The sequence below is a fragment of the Typopeltis vanoorti genome, chromosome 20 (assembly GCF_054136105.1).
Source record: "Typopeltis vanoorti isolate ZY-2024b chromosome 20, IOZ_Tvanoo_1.0, whole genome shotgun sequence".
NCBI classification, from domain to species: domain Eukaryota; kingdom Metazoa; phylum Arthropoda; class Arachnida; order Uropygi; family Thelyphonidae; genus Typopeltis; species Typopeltis vanoorti.
In genome coordinates, this window is record NC_143568.1 from 26,000,985 (window position 1) to 26,024,930 (window position 23,946).

The following is a 23,946-nucleotide window of genomic DNA, read 5'->3' on the forward strand; positions in this document are numbered from 1 at the left end:
TAAATTTAAAAAATTGAAATTTATTAATTAGGAAAAGATTTTTGGAAAATTTTCTAGTGCTTTTCCTTTTTCTTTTTGGGGGAAGGGGCCCTTCCCCCCCTCCATCTGGGTGCGACACTGCCACTTAGTACCACTTTCACGCAAGATCAACTCTAGAATCCGAGAAGAGACAAAAACGGCGCTCATCTTTAAAGAGCACATTAGCCTGTTGAGGTCTTGTCCAGTTTTTATGTATGCAGCACCACTGAAAACATGTTGTACGATGAGCTGTGGATAAAGGGATGCAGACTACAGGCCTACTTATCGCAGACATGTGGCTAGAGTTTGTGGAGCACCTATGCTTGAATGAAGAGGACTTACAAGCTCACCTGCCGTAACGCGTCGTTACGTTTTACTGTCAAATTAATAAATAAATCAGCTAACGCCTTTTATTCTCTTATAGGATGTAGGCGAGGCCTTTATACCCTATCTAGCTTTTGGAGACTGAGTGGGCAGTAATTCGGTAATCAGTAATTCGGCGGCCTTCTTCAAGCTTTCCAATAATTCTTCCCCACATGAACTTATCTAGATGACGTCTTTGAGACATTACAAGGCATCCATCCATGATTGCAACTTTATTCCTTCACGAAAAGAGCTTCTTTCAAATACAATTCGTAATTTTTTCCAAGCTTGTTTTTTTTTTGGTGACTTCCCGAGTTATTTGATCTCTTGCACGAGCAAGTGGGTTTTTTCTCCCGGAAACTAAGAAAATCGACCGTCGAATTTTCTTAGTTTCCGGGAGAAACTAAGAAACGCTATTTTCATTCATTAAAAAAATATTGTGTTAGAGTTAGTAATCCCTCCCCCTAGATGAGCCACCCACTCAATCTCCAAAAGTTAGACAGGGCCAAAACGACCTTGCCTACTCATTATATAAAACAAAAAAAAAATGCGTTAGCTGATTTTATCTTTAATTTTCGCTCATGTTAATTGCCACCTTCAACGGGAAATTATTAAAATTTAAGTATAAGCCTACAAGCAGAAAATTCAGTAGTGTTATATGAAAGGAATAATCATACACTGTTTTGAAGATAGTCAACAGATAATACCATAGTGAGTAACAAACAGCCATGATGCCCACCTTAATAGGGAGTAGGACCTCCTTCCGCTGCGTTGAACGCAGCAATCCTATGGGGCATACTTTCCAAAAGCATAGTGTCTGATAGCGATCATTGAGAATTTTAGACAATTCTTCCTGTAATGAGGTCCCGCACTGTTGTGAGGCAGATATCCCTTGACCACACCGGACATTCCAGTTAATCCCAGAGATGTTCGATACCGTTAAGATTAAGGCTCGGTGGAGCCAGTCAAGTGTCGTGACGTTCATATACATAAAGCACGTAGTTACAGCAGTAGCCGTATGACATAGTGCATTGTCTTGCTGAAAGAAACAATAGTCCATACCGTAGAACCGTTACATAGGAAGCACTGAATTATTCGGAAGATTCGGATATCTCTCGGAGTTCACTATTGGTGGCAGCGAAAATTGAGGTCTGAAGCCAAACCAAGAAAAAAATAGGATCGTACGCTCATACGCCAACTTTGAATTTCATAGTTACAGTTACGAACTCTGGTAAGAGACGTTCACCAGGAATCCGCCACACCCGACCCGTTTATCGGCTAGATAGAGGCGGTGCGATTCGTAACACAGCATTCCAAGCTTTCTCGTCCCACTTTACACATTCTTTGTACAACTTAAGGCGAAGCTGCACGTTGTTTCAGGTAACGTGGAAGTTTTATGTTGGGGTTCTACCATTAAAACCCACGTCGTGAGCTTCGGTTTTGAACGTTTTTTTGTGCAGATCACTTCTCCTCTTTTTGCCAATCGATTAATTTTTGAGGCTCACTTATTATCAGTCTATTTTCTTTGGGAACATTGCGTAGCCCTACCACAATCCTTGTCACGATCCTCTGGTTCCTCTACACTTCTTTTTCCACACCGAATCCGGTTGTCCAGCTCTAAGACTAGTAGTCTACATGTAGCTTAATATATGAGAATAATACCTCTCTATCACTCTTCTTGTTATTGTCAACAAGCAGAAACTCATGAGTGGTTTGCCAGCTGCTATCTAAAATTCGCTCTTCACAAAGTCCCCCCCCCCCCTCTCCCTCAAAAGTCTATGGTCAAGGCGCTTCCGTAGCGCAATTGGAAGAACGATGGTACGTTGAGCCCTTCAATTGGAAAAGGCCTAAGTTCGAGTCTCGTCATGACGGGGGGAATCTTTATATGGACTTTTTCAATCGAAGGTGAGTTAGCCGATCTCATAGGGAGGTAATAGTGTTTTTTATCCCGGAAACTCGGTTTGGGTTTTTCATCCCGCATGCAGACAAATCGGTCCTTCAGAACACATGCAATTTACAACAAAAAAATACTAGTTGTGGTTATGGTGGGCGGTAGATGGCGCTGATGTAGATGATTGATAGCAAAGGTTCAGTGTAGTGGTGGAGAGTTGTACAATAGGTGTCCTCACGCGATGAGTCTTCGGACTCCTTGGAGGTGTCACGAATAATAATAATTTTTTTTTTTCCAAATTTTATTAGGTTTATTCGTTATTGACCACGTCATGTAGGGGCTGTTTTTTTTTGTTTGTTTTTTGTTTTTGTTGCTATATCATTTAAATTTTAAGTCAAATATACTCATAAGTAATTAATTTCTGCAGATCTCTTGTAATTTGCAAGCTGGTATTGGAGATTTAATTTGTTGTCAGTTGTATTTACTACATCAACTGCTTATGTGATATCTGAAATTAGTCTTTCATTGACGTTTACTTTTATTGAGCAAAATGCTTCTTGCATGAAAATGTTAAAAGTCGTGGGCATCTTTGCATAACTTTGCAATTGATTTCCCGTTTTTTGTTGTGATATTTTGATATTCCACTACCGAACTTTTATTCTGATACTAGTTTGAAACAATCCATTCTAAGTTTATGTTTATCTTTGTTAATAATTGAATATGTTTTCCTCTATTAACTGAATCAAATAGTTTCTGTGTGCGAAATCATTTCTGCCTAAGTAGTATAATATTGAATGAATTCGAATTATATGATCTGTCCAGTCTAATTAGTTTTTGAAAGAGAAAGACCCATGAATCCCATTTAAACCTATCTGGCACTTTCACCATCTAATACGATTTCGACCAGACTATGAAGAGTAAAGATATGATCAATTGTTGACTTGTTTGTACTAAAACAAATTTGTTCTTCTTCCTCTATTAGCTGTTTGTAAATATTATTTAGATGTTTATGTATTATTTTTACAAACATTTTCTAATAGTGGCAAAAAAAAGAAAAAAAGAGTAATTGGTCTATATTACGTTTTGACACAGCATCTATGTATAGGCAAAATTCTGCCTATTTTCCTATCGTTTTTTAATAGTTCTAGCGAAAAGAACCTATTATTCATAACTTTGGTTAGCTTTTCAATTAGATTAGAACCACCATTGTTGTATAGCTCTGAAACTATATTATCATCAGTGAGAACTTTTATCTTTAAATATAGAAAAATAAATGTATCAGAAATGTCCAATTTCTCTAATATATCCAGTTAACTTGTCTTGTGAATCTTTCGGGGGGGGGGGGTAAAGGATTGTAATCTTTGGTAATCTCTTTAACTGTATAGTAGAAAATTTGAAGTAATGATAAATAGGCCTTCTGTAAATTAATGTGCTTTCTCATTCAGCCAGTCTATTTTTCATTTCGGCTTCTGTAACATACAGGGTGTCCACATTGGACCTCCCTAGTATCAATGTGTTACTACTACTTAAGTGTATGGACCATGGTGTCGAAATTGTACAAATAAGAAGGAACACTCTGCAAGTTTTAGTAAAAAAATCAGTATACTTCTAGGTGTGCTATTTAGTAGCGCGCACAATGTCAAATTGATAGTCTATCTCCGACCAGGTTCTCTGAAGTATGTCGGGGCAGATGAAGGACATAGAAGCAGAAATGCGATGTTTCAGGTTCTCTAGGCTGTCCACTTAAGTTGTGTAGACTGTGTTCTTCACATACCCCCACAAGAAAAAATCGAGTGGGGTAAGATCCGGCGAAAGTGGTGTCCAGGGAATTGGTCCTCCACGTCCGATTCACCGCTAAGAGAAGACCTATCAAGAGTTGCACCTCCAAATGCCAGTGTGGCGGGGAACTATCTTGTTGAAAGAGTATGCAAGTCTTCGAGTTGTGGAAAGATAACCATCACACAACTTGCGCTTTTTCCGTCCCTAATGCCATGTTTAAAACTACGCAACCGTGTCCAGCAGCGCTGCCGTATTGCGACCAAGGAAAAAATTCTGGATGAAACTTGTAGTCTCTGGAATGTTTGAACAATCTAAACCTTACATATTTCCGCGTTTCATTTTTTAACAGTCTTTCACACTAAGGAGATCCAATGTGGACACCCTGTATTATATTTTTGATATTATATAGTTTATTCAGATGTTTATTAGCCTGTCATTTCAGCTCCCATAAATGCGTTATATCAGGTGTTATCCAATGATTATTATTTTATTGGTGTTTCTAAAAACTTGTCACCTGAGCTAGTTATATTTTTCACTAATTCAATTCGATTTCAACGTTCACTTCACCCTTATGTTTTGCCTTTCTTTTATACATCGAGCGATCTCATTTTCATCTGCTGTTTTTAAGAGTGCACAAATGGAATTTTTTCAGATTTGGTTTGAAATGCTTTACATTGTTTCTTTTTTTTTTTGTGAAATTTTAATCGGCAGATTAAAGCTCATGATGTATCCAGTCCAGCACTACAGAGCATACTCCTCAAATGGTCATAATTTCCTGCTTTGTAGTTCAGCATATAATCTTTTCGGAATGGAATATTCATAAACTTAAAGCACTTCCCAAGTGAGTGCCACATGATCACTCTCACCAACCGGAGGCAGAATAGTTACGTCTTTAACTGAAACACCGATTGACATTATAATTAGATGTATCATTCTTTGTTCAAGCGTTCCTTCTCTCATATGCTGCTTGAGGAAGTTGTCTCGCAACAGCTCGATAAATCCAGTTTTATTCTTCTCATAAGATTTTACCGCTACCTAATCAATGCTTGGAAAATTAAATGATTATGATTATGTTTGCGCTTTTCGCACCCATCGTATTTTTTGGTGATGCATTTATTCGTTACTAGCAAGTGATCCGCCACTTCTGTAATAACACCTAATATATTTGATCTTATAAGATTCAACCTCAATCCAGATAGTTTCAAACTCACTGCCGCACGAAAAACTGTTACTAGTGTTGCTGTCATATGTCTGAAGTCTAACTGGATTCAAGTTATCTGATATCATTACGAGACTGCTCCTGCCTCTCCAACCTTGTCTTCCTAAAAATATTATACCCATTGCACTCGATACAAGTTACTGTCTGCTTCTAAAAGCTAGGAGTCATTAATGCCTACAATATAAGGTCCCAATATATTAACCAAGGCAACAAACTCTTCTTTTTGAATTCGTGTAAAGACATAATGTTACCTGCATGCTCTATTGTATACTCTTATCTGTGGTATGCACGACACAGTTCGAGATTACTGTTGTTATCTAATTACTTACTTATGCAAACATATTTACACATGCTTGCTAGATACGAATCGGACGAATACAGAATCACTCTCTTTATAATCATTTCCATAATAATAACTATTCTCATCATTAACATGATTACATAACGTTGTCGCTCTTATACACAGATTCTCACGATTCCTGCGATCAAAATTCAGTTTTCCTGATTTTGTGTTTGTGGCATATCAATTAATAATTTTTCAAGACTCCTCTGATGCCAAACGCATTCATGCTTATACAAATCCAATTTTCCCTTAAACTCACTCCGCACATCCAAAAACTTGCATCCGTTCCTTCTACACAGCCTACGCATTGAATGGTTTGCTATGATATCCCGTATTTGTAATTTATTACCATCATATCTCGGTAATATTCTAACCATGTTTACTTTCTCACTCTTCACTTCTTCCGACAACCGTTTCATGTCCTCTCCCATACTCAATTTACTACTAGTTAAGTCATTAGTACCTACTAGAATTACGAGTTCTTTGGATTTTCTTTTGTTTTTCAATTGCTATGTTAAATTTTTAAAACGCGATGTTATAACCTGCTCATCAATGGCATGTTTTAAGATAGAGTCATCATACCAGATAACATCCTTCTTTTTAAAATCAACTTTTCTTACACAAAAAAAAATATATAAATAAAAATAAAATAAAAATCAATGAATGCCTCCAGTATAGGTAGTAGGAATGGCCGTTTTAGCCCTATCTAACTTTTGTAGACTAAGTGGGCAGTTCAATCTCCACAAGTAGCTAATCAGAGATAGCTGGCACAAGGCAATCACTAATTAAGACCAACTACACTAGCTAATTAGACGGCAAACAAGTGCTTCAATCTCGTGGTACCTAACCATAACACAATATTTTTGAAGTGTGAAAATAGTGTGGGTTCTACCCGCGATTCACGAGTTTACGGGACGAAAAACCCGTTTCTGAGAGAAAAAACCCACTTGCCAGTGCCAGAGATAGACTAACTCGGGAACAACCGGTCAAAAAAAAAAGGCTTATAAAAAGTTCCTTTACTCGGCGACTAGAAGCGAACTCGTTATGCTCTTTCTTGAGGCGGTTCAAGGCTGAGGAGTGTACCACTTCCACTAAGTTACACAGTCTTCACCAGAATTTTGTTATTACACACTAACTTACCTGATTTCGTTCTTTTTTTTTTTTTTCCATTTTGCTGCGAACTTATGTTGCCCTGGTTGGCCAAGTGGTTAGAGTATCCACTCTCCAGACAAAAGGCTGTGGGTTCGGAATCTGCCGTGGGCATGGATGTTTGTGATTATCTGTGAAAAATACTAGTGGTGATGGTGGCGGTGATTGACAGTAGATGGCGTTGGTGTATGCCCACTTATGATGCCTCCCTCGATGAGACTTGGACTCCCTGGAGGTGTCAAATAATTTAAAAAAAACAGATAACGCATTTTTATTCCCGTATATAGGGAGTAGGTGAGGCCGTTTAGTCCTATCTAACTTTTGGAGACTGAACGCTAGTGGAGATTGAACTGAGTGGGCAGTTCAATCTCCACTAGCAGCCAATCAGAGATAGCTGGCCCAAGGCTATCACTAATTAAGCACCACGCTGTGAAGAGAGATGGCTCAACAAGTGCCGCCATCTCGTGGTCCCTAACCAGAACACTCGTATTTAATGTCTGAAATAATCTGGGTTCTAAGGTCGATTTTCTTGAGTTTACGAGATGAAAAACCCGCTTGCCCGTGCCAGAGTTCGACTAACTCAGGAACCAGTCGAAAAAAGGCTTAGAAAAATTCCTTCTAGTCGCCGACTAGATTCGAAACCAAGGAGTCTTCTTTCATGTGGTCAAGCGCAGTGGTGTGCAAACGCCACATCCACTGAGCTAAACAGGCTCCTAATAATAATAATAATAACTTTTTTTATTCTTACTGTGTTCCTCTAAACGCCGCTCATGTTCTAAGAAAAAAAAACACGATAAAGCAGATAATCATCACCAATTGCACAGGAACGCTAATTTACACGTCACTCACAATATAACTTCGCACCAGAAGCTACAGAATTATACACATTGAATTATTTTTCATGTGATTCCCATTCTCAAAAGGTTTTCATAAGGCTATAGTACAGTCTTACCACGAGTGAGATGAGGATTTCTTACTACTTTTTTAATATAAAATTTTGTGTTATATATATATATATATATATATATATATATATAACACAAAATTTACTGTATATATATATATATATATATATATATATCCAGTAAAACCACGAAGTTACGCGGTAGGTGGGACCAATAAAAAACGCGTAAGTCGAATTCGCCTAACTCGGGGTATAATTTTGCATGTACTTCATATATACAAACATACAATTGAGACCAAAGGTTTACAAAAACACCTATATTTTTTAAGAAATATAATCATAATTGTAGTTTTTCGTACATAAAAAAAAGAAAGTTATTTCGATGTCGAGGGTTTCATAAAATCTAATAGATTCGTCTGAGGGCATAATGTCTTTTTCTTGTCACGCAAAATTTCTTCATAGCACGCTGATTTTTTTTATTCCTTGCCTTGTGGCTACAATTCGTTCCTCGTTAGAATCTATGTCCTCCAAAATCTGTAAATCTTTCTTTTATGATTGTTCTTACTGTGGATTCCTGTAGATCGAACTTCTTTGCTAGCTCACAAATTTTCATTCCGCCTTCAAAATCCTTAATAATGTTGAGTTTTGTTTCCAACGTCGATGTTTTTCTTTTCTTGCTAGCTATATCAGAATCGGACTTGCTTCTTTTGGACGACTTTATTATTTTTTATGTGATAAAATTTTTATCAAGAACATAACATTAAACAATCGCAAAGTTTGTAGATTATAAAAATTGTGTATGGAGACCGCGCAAAACATTAGTGCTTGTTCACAGCATGTGCGACACTGGCGAATGCGGCCGGCGCCGGAAAGATACGACTCCCATGAGGCGAAGCGTGAAGGGAATAGGTACATATAAGAAACCGCGTAACTTCGGATTCGCGTAAGTCGGGGTATGACTGTATATATATATATGTGTGTGTGTGTGTGCTTCGCAACCATATGCCTGGGGAAGGAGTATCCTAGGTTCGATTCCCTTCGACGACGTGAGGAGTTCAAGAATATTCCTCAGCCATCGGTCTTGAGTGTGGGAAGCAGGGTTTTCCTCCCGGTTTATCTAGTGTTTTTCATCCCGTAAACAGGCAAACTCGCCGCGTGAACACACAGGCTACAGTCATAGAATACCTCCAGGAATAAGGAGTAACCAAGCCATTTCGTAGGATTTCCGTTCCGAATGTCTATATGGTAAAAAGTGTAGGTCTACATGTAAACATAAATTAGGATATATATATATATATATATTACGTAGCTCGGAAACGAACGACCAGCCTCGTAGGGAGCACATACTCCAACCATTCGGCACATTATGCTGGTGATTATATCTTTATTGCACGAAGAAAATTATTTTAATTAGCTTCTGCAATATGTTATGTCATGGAATATAACATCAAATAATAATAAATCTCCAAAAGCTAGATAGGATTAAAAGGCCTTGCCTACTTCCTATACGGGAATGAAAAGGCGTTAGCTTATTTTTTATTAATAACTGTCAGATTTTAGGGAAAGAAAACGTATAATAGAATATTAATTAAAAACTTTAATACTTTTTAATAACTAAAATATTACACAAAAACATAGAATGCCAAATTTCACTCATCCAGTGATTAATATACTTTAAAGCTGTTTCATTACACTGCATTAAATCATCTCGAGCACATATATTATTAATGGCTCTTAGGCAACATTGCAGATTATTCTTGGTTTGTGTTTCACCACATGAGCAGCTGTCATTGTCTGTGTAGTCCCATCTGATCATATTCTGCTGTGATCTGCCCATTCCGGAACGAAGTCTATTCAGTGTCTTTCATCTTTGCCAGTCTAGATGTAAATCGGATGGAAGAGATTCGTTTAAGTTCAGAGCCTCTGGAGATTGTTCTTGCCGCATTGTGGCTTTTATGGAATCAACCAATGGTTCCACTGGATGAAACTTTTCCTTGAGTTTAGCCTCCAATTTACTGCAACATTTCCATACAGAGGATGCCGTTCATCATTTAGTTGTTTCCGTTCATACCTACTCCGTGTTGCTCTTGTAATAAGAGGAGGTGAAATACCATACAGTAAGTATAGATGGTCAATTTTTGTAGGCTTAAAGCAGTCAGTAATGTGCCGACATGTTTCATTAAGAACCTTGTCAATAATTTTGACATGTGATTATCTTTCCCAAACAGGGCTAGCATACTCTGCTGTCGAAAAACAAAGTGCCAGTGCAGAGGGGTGCAGTACTTGTGGACTTGCACCACAGAGATGATGTTAATCGGCGCAGGATATTATTACGTGTTTGAATTTTAGCTGCTGTCTTCTCTGTGTCGCTTATAATTTAAGGTCCTATCTACACATAGCTATAGACCTGTATCTCTTTTGATCCTCAGCAGGTTTACCTGGTTTCAGGATAGGTATTACTTTCGTTTGCCTCCATATGCTGGGTATTTTAGCAAATTTCCAACAAAAGCTGAAAAATTCTAACAACCACTCCTTCCCCTTTTCTCCCAGATTTCTTAGTATCTCGCTTCTGGTATCACTTTTCCTGGTTTTAAGGCTTTTAGGACATTTTCTAAGTCCTCTCTAGTAAATGGTTCTTCGAAGAGATTATTTCTGAAACCCGAACTTTTTTACTAAATAGTTTAAGGAAATTACAACATACAATAGAATATACATCAAAATAAATTTTAATGTCCCCCACCTTGGCCAACATTTATATGGAGACTTTTGAAGAGAAAGCCTTAAACTCTGCCCCACAAAAACCAACCATATGGCTTCGCTATGTTGATGATGTGTTCGCTATTTGGCCACATGGCTCCGATGCACTCCTCTCCTTCCTAACACACTTAACACTTTCATTGCCAAGCTAAAAATTGGAATTTCGTGTGGTGGCCAAATTTTTAAATTTTTTTTATTTAGTTAGCGACGTCCACGCGATAACGCGTGATCGGCCGTTTGGTGAGAACTCGCATCGCGTGATATCGTTCATTGCCAAGCTGAAAATTGGAATTTCGTGTGGTGGCCAACTTTTTTTATTTTTTTATTTTGTTAACGACGTCAACGCGATAACGCGTGATCGGCCGTTTGGTGAGAACTCGCATCGCGTTATTGGCAATGAACGTGTTAAACAACCAACACCCCAGAATCAAGCTCACCCTGGAAGAGGAAAAAAACAACTGCCTTCCTTTCCTAGACACACTAGTCACCCGCCAGCCTGATGGAACGTTGGTTTTCTCAGTTTACAAAAAACCCAAAGCTATCACTAATTAAGCGGCACGCAATGAAGAGACTGCTAACAAGTGCCGCCATCTCGTGGTACCAAACCCAACACAATATTTTCAATGTCTGAAAATAGTGTGGGTTCTACAGTCGATTTTCTTGAGTTTAAGGTACGAAAATCAGGTCCAGGAGAGAGAAAAGAAAAAAAAAACCACTTGCCTATGCTAGAGATCGATTAACTCGGGAACCAGTCGAAAAAAGCTTATAAAAACATGATGTCGGCGACGCTGTTTCTTCGGCGATCTACCGCTGGGGAGTGCAAAAACCACGTCCACTGAGATACACAGGCATATGGAGTAAAAATTGAGATGAATCGAAATAAATTTTATACAAAGTTAGTGTTATGATCGTTTCTGTATCATCCATATTTTTTTCTTTCTTTCTATAATTTTATTACAAATGTTTATTACACTGTTTAAGAAACATCAATTAAATTTGTACACACAAAAAAAAAAACTTACTTTATTTAGAAAAGTTTAATCCTTCGTTTCTGAGATTTAAACACTGCTTAAATTTCAAAGAAAGTTTTTTTTCTTCTTTTTTTAAACTGTGTTTAACAATTTTTAACTTGACCTCGTATTCTGTATAAAAACGGAATGCACAAACTATTTTCAACACTGTTTCGAATTGTCGCGACATAATTGTCAGTTTCTTTCTTTTATAAACACATATATCCAGTTTCGTGGCTAGTGGGTTCGAAGGGGGAGCCCTGGGCGGCACTTTGAACCTTTTTGAACTTTTGCAGTTAATTCTAAAATACCGTCTCGAGAACTCATTTCCAAAAATTGTAATACTAACTGCGAATTTTCCTCACAATTGCTGTAAATGTTGCTAGTTGTGAGAGGAGTTTTTCTAAATAAAATTGATTAAGAATTACCTACATTACTATGAAATAGACTTCGCCAATGTCATCGACGATTTTGCTAACAGAAAAGCAAGAAAAACAACATTTTAAATGTGGAAATTAAAGTTTTTTGCTTCAAAAATAAACATAGTGTTTTAATTTATTTCGCTATAGATCGTTTTGACTTTTTATAGTATTTTTGGTGTGTATTGAAAGGGGCGGCAACAGCTCTAGCTACGCCACTGAATATATCTAACTGGAATCCACAAGGAATAACTAACTACACTTCCCTTTTCGGCAAGTTAGTTCTACCAAGTATACCGTATTTATTCGAATACAGTATAACTCACCCTCGCGTATATCTGGTACCCCTGATTTTACTTGACGAAAAAAGAAATTGAAAAGTTTTGCATATACCTCGCACACAATGAATGCTGTTATGGCAGTTCAGATATTTTGGAATTCGGTTGAAGAGCATCAGCATTTCAACTGAACAATCGTCGGCTTGTCTTTGTTGTTGTGGCAGTCAGGCGATTATTTTATTAATACCGCACTAATTGTACGCACGTTTTTATAGTTATAGCTGCGCTATCTCTACCGGCCTAACCATTCCGTTTCGCGCCTTGCTTTCACTTCTCATTAGTCATTCGTGAAGGATTGTTCATAACGTATCTCAAATGGTGTAAATTACTTGTCTCTAAAAATTGAAATATATCGCATGATGAACTTGGGCTGCCGATCGCGTAAATAACGTTGATAATTAAAATAGAAATGCATTCATTTTATAAATCAGTTTATTCAGGAGTAGAGTCCAAAAGACGGTCTGTGACTAGTGGTGTGCCGCAGGGTTCTGTTCTTGGACCACTGCTGTTTAATTTGTTCATTAACGATATAGGGAAGGATCTAAGTGGAACAGTTCATTTGTTCGCTGATGATGCAAAGTTGGGTAGGGCGATAGTGAATGCAGAAGATGTCAAAGTCTTGCAGGATGACTTAGATAGATTGGATTTCTGGGCTAAGGAGAATGGATGTCAATATAATGTGACAAAATGTAAGGTTATGCATTTTGGGGTGAAAAGATTAGCAGCAGTATACCACATTGGTGGAACTGTACTCCAAGAGATTGATGAGGCCAGGGACTTGGGAGTGTTGGTGGATAGGGAGATGAAGTTTAGGGGGCACATTGCAAAAGTAGCTAAATCAGCTCATCAACTCACTTGGTTGTTGAAAAATACCTTGACGAGCAGAGACAAGCAAGTTATCGTACCTCTGTACTGAGCCGTGATAAGACCTCATCTCAACTACTGTGCCCAGATTTGGTCACCTTGGTTCCTTCTTGATGGGGAGGAGGTGGAGAGGATCCAGAGGTGAGTGACTAAGATGATAGCAGGTCTATGGAATGAACCATATGAGAACAGGTTGAAGATTTGTGGGTTGCAGAAACTAGTTGATAGGGCGGAAAAGGGGAGATATGATTGAGACATTCAAATTGCTAAAAGGATTCTATAGGATTAATTCAGAGGATATTTTTGAGATCAGGACTGGTGGTGAGAGAACTAGGGGACACCTATGGGAGCTGGGCAAGAGTGTGGTTAGCAGGGGTGTTAGAGCTGGGTTCTTTACTTTTAGAGTGGTAAATGAGTGGAATAAGCTGCCAGAGTCTGTTGTGGGTGCTATGACAGTGAGCGAGTTCAAGGCAAGGTATGATAGATACTGTGAGAATGTTGAATAGTTGTGTGGACATGATGTTTAGGGCCTCCCTCAATGAGTCTAAGGACTCCCTGGAGTAGCCTGAAATAATAATAATAATAATAATAATAAATAATGTGAGTAATTATAAATTATAATGAATACTGAGGATTTCATTATAATAGCCAATTCAGTTTATTTTTCCTGAAAAACTTTCGTTTTCAAAAATCTCCGCATATATCTTGTACCCCGATTTTTAAATTTTAGGGAAAAGAGTGGGAGTTATTATTGTGACACCAGTGGCTTAGCTAGAGCTGTTGCTGCCCCTCTCAATATACACCAAAAATACTACAAAAAGTCAAAACGACGTATAGGGAAATAAATTAAAACCTATGTTTATTTTTGAAGTAAAACATTAATTTCAACATTCTAAAATGTTATATTTCTTGCTTTTCTGTTGGCAAAATCTTCGATGACATTGGCAAAGTCTATTTCATAGTAATGTAGGTAATTCTTAATCAGTTTTATTTAGAAAAACTCCTCTCACAACTAGCAACACTTACAGCAAATGTGAGGAAAATTCACAGTAGTATTACAATATTTGGAAATGAGTTCTCAAGACTGTATTTTAGAATTAACTGCAAAGTTCAAAAAGGTTCAAAGTGCCGCCCGGGGCGCCTCCTCTGCACCCCACTAGCTACGCCACTGTGTGACACCTCCATAGAGTCCAAAGACTCATCGAGGGAGAGTGTGCCAACAGCATCAAACAATTGAACTCCTTCCAACTACTAACTATGCTCAAACTTGCTTAACTTTTTGCTTGAGCCATTAGTAGCAGAATCTCTACCAATCGACCAACCTTGCAATTATATTCAAGTAAATACAGTAACTAAGCTGCCTGTGCTGTTGAGAGCTTGCCTTGGGTGGAAATTTGTAATTCCACCCAAGTTTCAGTCAGTGCAGATGTGGGAACAAGTGTGTTGCTTAGTCTCCTCTCACCTTCAACTTAAAAAATGTACACAGATACCTCATAATAGACTCTGTGTAGGAAATGACATTACTGTCTCCTCACATGACTAAAGCGTACTTTGACAACAATGCTTGCCTTTTCTGATTAGCAGTCGCCACCACTACCATCATCATCTACACCAACACGATCTGCTGCCTACCACCACTAGTATTTTTTGTCTATAAGTTATAGGTGTTCTGAAGGCTGGTTTGTCTGTATACAGGATGAAAAACCTGAGTTTCCAGGGGGGGGGGACCCTGCTACCACCGTATGAGATCAGCTAACTCATCTTCAGTTGAAAAAAACCCATATAAACATTCTTCTTATCATGATGAGAATCGAATTTAAACCTTTTCCAGTCGAAGGGTGCAACGTACCATCTTTCTTCCACTATGGAGGCGGTTTGAAATCTTATTTTTAACTCCCAGGAACTCAGTGTCTCCTATCAATGGCACAGAAAGAAGTGGTAAGACTAATCAAATTCCAAGAATTGGATATAGTTCTGATGTTCCTGGATTCAAATTTCATCGAAACAGCCAGTTTGTTCAAAATAACGAAGTCGCCATGAACAGGTCACTCGATAGATACCAGGCAGGAAGAGAGTTGGTAATTTATCTTTGATGGATGGCAAATCAACAAATAAACTCAATAAGTGGAGGATTAGTAATTATTATGGGTAACTTCAGTTATGGAGATATAAATTGGAAAGAGATAAGGTCATATGACAGGAAGAAAATGGAATTTATGAAGATATTAAGGAATAATTACCTAAGGCAGGTAATTATTCCTTAATATAGCCTACCTTTCACAAAACATGCATTGTTTTGTGAAAGGTAGGCTATGCCTAACTTACTTTTATAATAAAGTGACAGCTGAATTGGATAAAGATAATGGGAACAAAATGATAATGCTGAATTTTGAAAAAGCCATTTGATAGGATAATGCATGGAATTTTGATATGTAAACTGCAGCAAATGAGGATGATATGAAGTTGGTGATATGGATAAGAGGGTGGTGGAGATATATATATATATATATATACCAGACAGTAGTTTATTCAGGAGTAGAGTCCAGTAGAAGGCCTATAACTAGTGGAGTATCACTCTGTACTGGGTCCACTACTATTTAATTTGCACATTAATGATATAGGAAATGATCTAAGGGGTAGGTGAATATTCAGTTATTTGTAAATTATTATGATGTGACACCTCCAGGGAGTCCAAAGACTCATCGAGGGAGAGTGTGCCAACAGCATCGAATGATTAATTCCCTTCCAACTACTAACTGCGCTCAAACTTGCTTAACTTTTTGCTTGAGCCATTAGTAGCAGAATCTCTACCAATCGACCAACCTTGCAATTATATTCAAGTAGCAGAGGCTCCACCAATCAACCAACGGGCAGAGCAGGAGTCTATAAAAATGAAGTTGAAATTTGAAGGATGATTTAAATGGACTGGCAGTCTGGGAAAAACAGATACCAGTTCTGTGTGTAGTGGCAAAGTGTAAAGTTATGCATTTTGAAGTGAAAAGATTACTAGCTGTGTACCTCATTGATGGAAATGTACTCAAGGAAATAGATGAAAACAGAGATTTGAGAGTGTTAGAGGATAGGAAGTTGAAGTTCAGAGGGTACATTGCAATAATGACTAAAACAGTTCATAGGATTACTTGATTATTGAAGAACACCCTAACAAGCAGGACTATTGTGCAGAGATCAGATCACCTGGATTTCTTGGAGATGTGGACAAGTGGAATGGATCCAAAGGTGAGTAACCAAGATGGTGGCAGGTTTATGGGATGCTCTATATGAAGAGAAATTGATGATTTGTGGGTTACAGAGGCTGGGTGATAGGAAGATAGGGGGGATATGATAGAGACATATACGTTGCATAGAGGGTTTTATAGAATTGATATGGAAGACATTTTTCAGTACATGACTACTATGGGGAAAAACTAGAAGTCATGGATATTAACTAAGAGTTTAGTTAACAAGAGTGTGAGGATTAATTTTTTTGCTTGGAGAGTGGTGAATGAGTGGTACAATTTGCCAGAATAGTTTGCTAGTGGAATGGTTTGTCAGTTGTGAGTGCTTTGTTGGTGAATGAGTTCAAAGCAAAATATGACAGGTATTGATATTATTGGACCTTCTATATTAAGTCTACACAGACTCTATGAAGGTTCACTTATATATAACAATAATAACCCTTTAGAAATGTAACATAAAAATTATTATTTAACTTATTTGCATTAATTCTTAGAAAATCTGGTTCTCACTATAAGTGGATTCATTACCAGTAATCACTTTTTCCCATTATTGTCATATAATGAGGACCCCTGTATTACACTGAAGGCACTAAAATACAGGAAACTGATAATAATGATGCTTTGGATTTAGGGATGATGACAAACATGAAGTTCAGAGGACATGTGAAAGTAGGCAAAATGTGCCCACTTAATGAGGATGATATATCTGCATCTTGTAATTGCACACAAGTTTGTTCACTTGAATTTCTTGGAAATGAGAAGATGGCAGAGAGTATTTAGAGGAGAGTGACTAAGATGAATATAAGATGACTAAAAGGTTTGTTGAGTGGCCCTATAAGGAAAAATTAGGGTATATAGCATTTCTTTCGCAGTTATATAATGATCAGCATTCTTTTAGAAAAAAAAATCTGATCAGCATTCACTGTGGTAAAATTATGGAGACAACTATGTTAGATTCATAACTTTAATTTAATATAAACCAAGATAATTACCTGATGTTTCAACCTTCATACTGATGTCACCATTTGGAGTACACACAAGTATACAAAGAGACTTGCAAAATGCTTGCTATAGTCCGACCACAGAATCGAGAGCTGTCATTGGCAAACTGCCAAGAAAAGTCAATTCGTGTTGAAGGGAAGAAAGAATTATCTATAAATTACCTATAAAACAGGTGCTTTATAGGTAAAATTTTCCAACTGTTATACAACGAAAATAGTTACCACTTTAAAAACTGCAATGATCATAAAAGAGAAGTTAATTTTGCAACAGGTACTAATAAACACTCATCCCACAATACGGATTGATTACCCTAATATTGGATTGGATTCTCCTTCTTTTGACATGCACAGAAGCATCAAAGGGGCTCGTATCTGTGGGCGTACTACAACATTACATTATTATTGTACCATAAACAGTACAATACAATAACAAAATAATATTGTTTACAATGACAACAATTTTGTCATATCATCTAACAGAGCATTTAAACATGCAGTTTAAAGCTGCAGTCTTAAATTTTATGCATTAAAATATAATAGCAGAATTGAATACATTTATAAATATATATATTTCTGACCCATACATGAAGGGTTCCAAGACCTATAGCATATTAGTGTCTTGTGTGGCATGCAATTTGTTTTATAGTGATACTTAATGGGAAGGGGTGTTGCTAATCGATACTAATGTTATTAAATAATGACTTTTTTTTTAAATGTAATATACATATAATATCTGTTGGTGAATATGATCAGTTTGTGAGAGGGAAAACTGGAGAGAATGGTGAAACAACATGTCAAACGTAAATTATTTGCACGTGAAAATGGAGAAATTTGAGATGTTATATGTTGGTGATAGTCTGAGTGTGAGCAAACAGTAGCAGACTGTGATACATGAGAGACAGTGTATGAGATGCATGAGAAAGCCTTGCAAAGGCTTTAGCCCATGCATCATAGCAGAGTTGGAGGCAGGGGGGGGAGAGTGAGAGAGAGACTGGAAAAGCACTTATTGAATGGAAAGTGAGGAAAGAAAGGAGGGAGGGAGGGAGGGGGGAGAGAGAGAGAGAGAGAGAGAGAGAGAGAGAGAGAGAGAGAGAGATGCAATACAAAAGAAGGAAAAAAGGTAGTGAAAGCACAGAAGAAGTAAAAAAAAAAAAGATGCGACAATGTATTATATTTACGATGTAGTACTTGAATGTGTGACAAAAGTATGCTATCCAGCTGCAAAGATTCATGATGACAAAGGCTGTATGCAAGTGGGTAGAATAAACAAATCGGATTATATTTAGAGAAAAGAATGTCTTGAAAGGTGACATGAAGATGGTATATGGGTTTGAAGGGAAACATGAAAGAAATTGACAGAAGATGCAGAAAAAAAAAGTGTCAAGATTGTTAGTCTGTTGCTGTGGCATGATAATAACGAGATGGGAAGAAAGGCAGTGATGTAAATGCTTTGATATCCAAGTTGTGTTGGCATAGTGTTTAGCATGTAGATATTTGGAATGATTTTGATGGCAAGAAGAATTTGAATCTGTGGAATGGATCACACTTATGACTACCATTTCAATGTGATAAAGCTTGCACTTTCCCAGATTAAATATAGTAACTATTATCTTTTGCTCACTATTCAGTCTATTTAAATTATTCCCCAGGATTTCTGCATCACTGTGAAGCCATTATTTTTTCCAATTTTGATTCATCAGCAAATAACTGAATATTTTGCATCAGATAATTTTAATAGTCCTGATGGCAAGAAGAATTTGAATCTGTGGAATGGGGTCACACTTATGACTACCATTTCAATGCAGTAAAGCTTGCACTTTCCCAGCTTAAAATAGTAACCATTATCTTTTGCCCACTGTTCAGTCTATTTAAATCATTGTCCAGGATTTCTGCATCACTGTGAAGCAATTATTTTTCCAAATTTTGATTCATCAGCAAATAACTGAATATTTTGCATCAAATAATTTTAATAGCCCTGTAGCACACCAATAGTCATCTCCCATTCTTCTGCATTCTACTTCATCATATGCTACTTGCCAGAGTAGCATAGGGATGGATGGCATCTATCCATCAGCTACCCTTATATCCATATTAACAATTTAGCATCCATCCCTATTTTGCTCCAACTTATGCAGCAGAGATCCATCAATATTTGTCAAATGCTTTTAAAGTCCAGAAGTATCAATGTAGTAATTCCCTTTATCTAACTGTCACTTCATTGTAAAATATGAGTAAATTATTACAGCAAGACCTACCCTTTTCAAAGCCATGATGGTCCTCACAGGACATGATATTCTGATCTGTCCAGTCCTGAATTTTGCCTCTGACCAATTCTCCAATACTTTACCATAAGTCCTGAGACATTAACTGGCCTATAATTTGCTACTCTGTCTTTGGGCCCTTTTTTTATTATTTATTTTTTTTAATGCAACTGTTTATTCTCCTTCCACTCTCTTGGGACCTTACCACAGCTGAGACTTAAATTAAACAGCCTGGTCAGAGGCACTGCTAATTCTGTTGCTCATTCTTGCAATATGCAAGTAAATATCCCATCTAATTTAGTCATATTCACGTTAAGATTCTGCAATACCTAAGTACTCTCAATTAATTTTTCTCTATACCCACATCAGTTCCTGTCACTTCAATATCTTCACTTAGATGCTACAGACTTGCAAAGTGATAATTCGGTAATTCATCTGTTTTTGTGACTCTCTCCCCCCACAACATCAAAATTCATTAAACTTATCCTTCTTTCCTTTCACTTGTCATATAACAAAAGAACTCTGGGATTTTCTTTGACTTACTGAGCTAATTTCCATTCATAATCTAATTTTGACTTTCTTCCCCTGCTATTCACGCTTCTTGCCTGTAATTTGCACAGTTTTGATCTTGTTGATTACCTTCTCATACCGCATCTAAAAAAAATTAAAATTTCAAACACACTAAAAGGACTTTGAAAAAACTACTTAAAAAAAAAAAAAAAAGCATTAAAAACCGACTAAAGCAAATGATTTGACAAAATCACCTGTTCAATAGTGTGATGAATATTGCAGTTGAATGTGTGTGTGTGTGTGTGTGCACTGCATGTGTAGTAAAATTTTCCATCTGGCATTGGTAAGTAGCTGTTCTCACAGCTAAGTTTAGATTCTTAACAATAATCATAATATAATTTCATTTGGACCTTTTCATGTTTAGTTTCCAGTAAAAGTATATAGTTTCTCAACAAAAAAGTATTAATAATAAAAATAAATAAATAAATAAATAAATTAAATGAAACTACTAAAAGTGCATATATGCAATTGTCAGTTTATATATATATATATATATATATATATATATATATATATATATATATATATGTATATAATATATAAAGAGGTATAAAAGACCAACCAACATATAGTACAGTGGGTGTCCAATTAATACTGATTACTATGATTTTTTTTTTGTTCTGGAATGCATTAAAAATATCAAATTCACCTACTTGAATTTTTTGAGATATGCAATTACTTATTTATTTATTTTTCATAGTTCATATGAGTGAAATTTGATAACAACTTAGCAAAAAAAAAAAAAAAAAGTATAAACCTATGAACAGGGCAAAGCACTTTTGGCAAGATGTCATGCCATAATTTAAAAAAAAAAAAAAAAAACAGAAATGTGCATTCTAAGTATTTTATCATGCCTACCAAATTTTGACTCACTTTTTTTTTGTAATTTTATGTGCTAATTAGAGATTTTTGTTTCCAATTAATCTAAGAGAAAGAACAAATCTTCAGTTTTCATTTGTTCTCCTTCAATATAACCAGATATACCGTATCATGCAGCAGGTATGATTCTTGAAAAACAGGTCTAAAAAAACAGTTTATGGTCAAGTGTTGTGCATAACACTTTCAGACAAGAGATTATACCCATTGATTACATTGAATAACTAAGGACTAACCTAACTAGATGTGTGTGTGTGTGTGCACAATTAACTGTGAAAGACATTATCATTAGTAAGAACCTGCAAAGGATGCACAAAGCTCTCTAAAGGTAGTTAAATGCTAAGGGAGGAAATTTTACTGCTTCTTGAAAAGAAACTGCTGAAGTGGTCTGCAGACAGATGTGATAAAAGATAACATGTATCAGCAGAAATAATTTGTGAGAAGAGAATAAAACATTCTATGGATCACAGATCTATTCCTGCCACATCAGACAACTAAACATTTTTGCTGTTTGCCATACACTGACGACAACAAGGAGAAGCAGGAAGAATTCACTGAAAAATTCTCGTCAAAGGTACTGTAGTGTTCATTGAGTTAATGAATTCTGATTCCATAGAGAGGAATTGTGTTTGTTTTATTTTAAATTATAATGCAATGGATAGTTGTGTTTATGTGTTGATTTATATTTGGTGTTTGAGCAGGTTTCCAAAAAAGACCTTTTTCCATTTAAATTTTATGATAAATTTTTCACGTTTTGTTTTTAATCAAAGTGTAGCTTATAGTAGTATTTATTTTAACACAACACAAACACATTTTCTTGATAAAGGAAAATGCATAAAAGCAATTTTTTAACATATTATTTACTAGAATATCATCGATATAATGTCATTATAATAGCAACATTTAGATAATTTTATTGGAAAAAAAAAAAAACCTGGTCTCCATTACATGTTGATTGTGAAATTTTCTTACTGTGATGTTTTTTTGGCTCCAAATCATTATAAGTGGACACCCACAACTGCAATGATCACATAGTTGAAAATTGTACAATAGAACTCAATACCATGAAAAGTTTGCTGGATAATAAGTAGATTGGATAATCACTGGCCAGATTATGTAATGCAAGGTAAGGTAACTCATGTAAGGCAGTAATTGAGATTGCATCTCAAAGTAATAAAAAATATATAAATTACATTTTCAAACAACTGGTAGCTGAAATAAACAAGAAAAATGTTCTTTTCTTAAGAGTAGTCTGAATTTAATAAAATTTGTTCAGAATTCCTGCATCTTTCTTTAATTTAAATGAACTTTTCAATGAAAGAATTATCTAATGAGTACAATCCATTACTTTAATAAGTAGTAATCTTCAGTTCTAATTCCTTTAATCTTTTCAGGTTTGAACATGAATACATAACAGCACTAAATTTGTCATCCTAAAGCTTGATTGATGATATAATTCTGCAATCAAATATGAACATTTTTAAAAACTTTTATAGAAGAAAAAAAAAGAAAATAATAATAATTTTGGAAAGAAATTAAAAATCTTCCTAATTTTTTTTATCGCATGTATTGCATTAATCGTTCCATCACATTCTGAGGAGTGATAGACCTGGGGAAAGAGGGACTTAACTTTTGAGTATCATACAAGGTGGCAGGGCTTTTAAAATTATTATTATTACATCTGACTGCCATGCAGTCAGAGACTCCATGCAGGTCAGATGTAACAATAGTATACAATAGTATACAGATATAATAATAGGTATACACTAATTGAACACAATGGTCACCTAATCATGCTTTAAACTGATTCAATGTGTCTACATTCACAACATGCTCAGGCAATGCATTCCACTCACCAACCACTCTCCATGCAAAGAACCTTCTCCTCACTCCTCTACTCACACTCTCCTTATACAGTTTCCAGTGATGGCCTCTTGTTATATCCTCTCTCCCGTTCTATGAAAAATCTTTTCCATGTCAACTGGATAACAACCACTGACTAGCTTATGTCTCAATCATATCTCCCCTTTCCTCCTATTCATGAGGCTGTGCAACTTATTTTCTCAATCTGTCCTTGTACTCCATATTCCAAAGACCACTGACCACCTTTGTGAATCTTCTCTGGACCCTTTCCAACATATCCTCATCACCATGAAAACCCAGTAACCAAATCTGTGCACAATAATTTATACGAGGCCTGATCAAGGCCTATACAAGGGCATTATAACCTCTCTATTTCTGCATGTCAGGATCCTCTGCATCATTGCCATTATCCAATGTGACATCTTCACAACTTGTGCAATGTGATATTGCAAAAAAAAAAAAATAATAATAATAATAAAATAATACTATAGAGTTTTCTTAGCTTAAATGATAATCCTCTCTGGTAATCCTCACTAAGTTACCCATTCCCCCAGTCTAATGATAGTATATTATTATTATTATTATTATTATTATTATTATTATTATTATTATATTCATTTAATTTATTCATAGTATTCTATTCTGTTCAATTCTAAATCAACCTTGTAATAATCCCTTACCAACTTATACACCTCAATGATGTCCTTCCTCACCCTATCCACACAGTTCTGCAAATTGCATTCTCTCAATCTTCTTTCATACCTAACATTCCAGAGAATGGACTTCACCTGAGTCAATCTTCTCTGGACCCTTTCTATATATCCTGAACATTTTAAAAATCAGATGATCAAATCTGTGAATAGAAATCAACATGTTGCCTAATGAAGATTGTATGCAAGGGCAGTGCCACAGCCAGGATTTAATTTTGGGGAAGGGGGGGGGGGCAAGTTGAACGGATAAAAATATTTTTAATACAATTTATTTGCATTAAAAATATTTTTATCCATTCAACTAAAATTCATTAAATAAAATTCATTAGGTGATTATAAAAATTTATTTAAAGAATAAAATCCAGTTTTCTTTTC

At 36.2% G+C, this 23,946-nt stretch overlaps 1 protein-coding gene across 1 annotated transcript in view; it reads right to left on the minus strand.

Annotated features, from left to right (window-relative positions):
• Positions 1-21,961: 21,961 nt before the first annotated feature.
• The window catches only part of LOC150095293 (uncharacterized), a 590,931-nt gene continuing 588,946 nt past the window's right edge, over positions 21,962-23,946 (minus strand). The window contains exon 31 of the mRNA XM_090410639.1: positions 21,962-22,456. Within this exon, the coding sequence (XP_090266765.1) occupies positions 22,432-22,456 (25 nt within the window). The 3' untranslated portion in view covers positions 21,962-22,431. The remainder of the gene's footprint in view (positions 22,457-23,946) is intronic.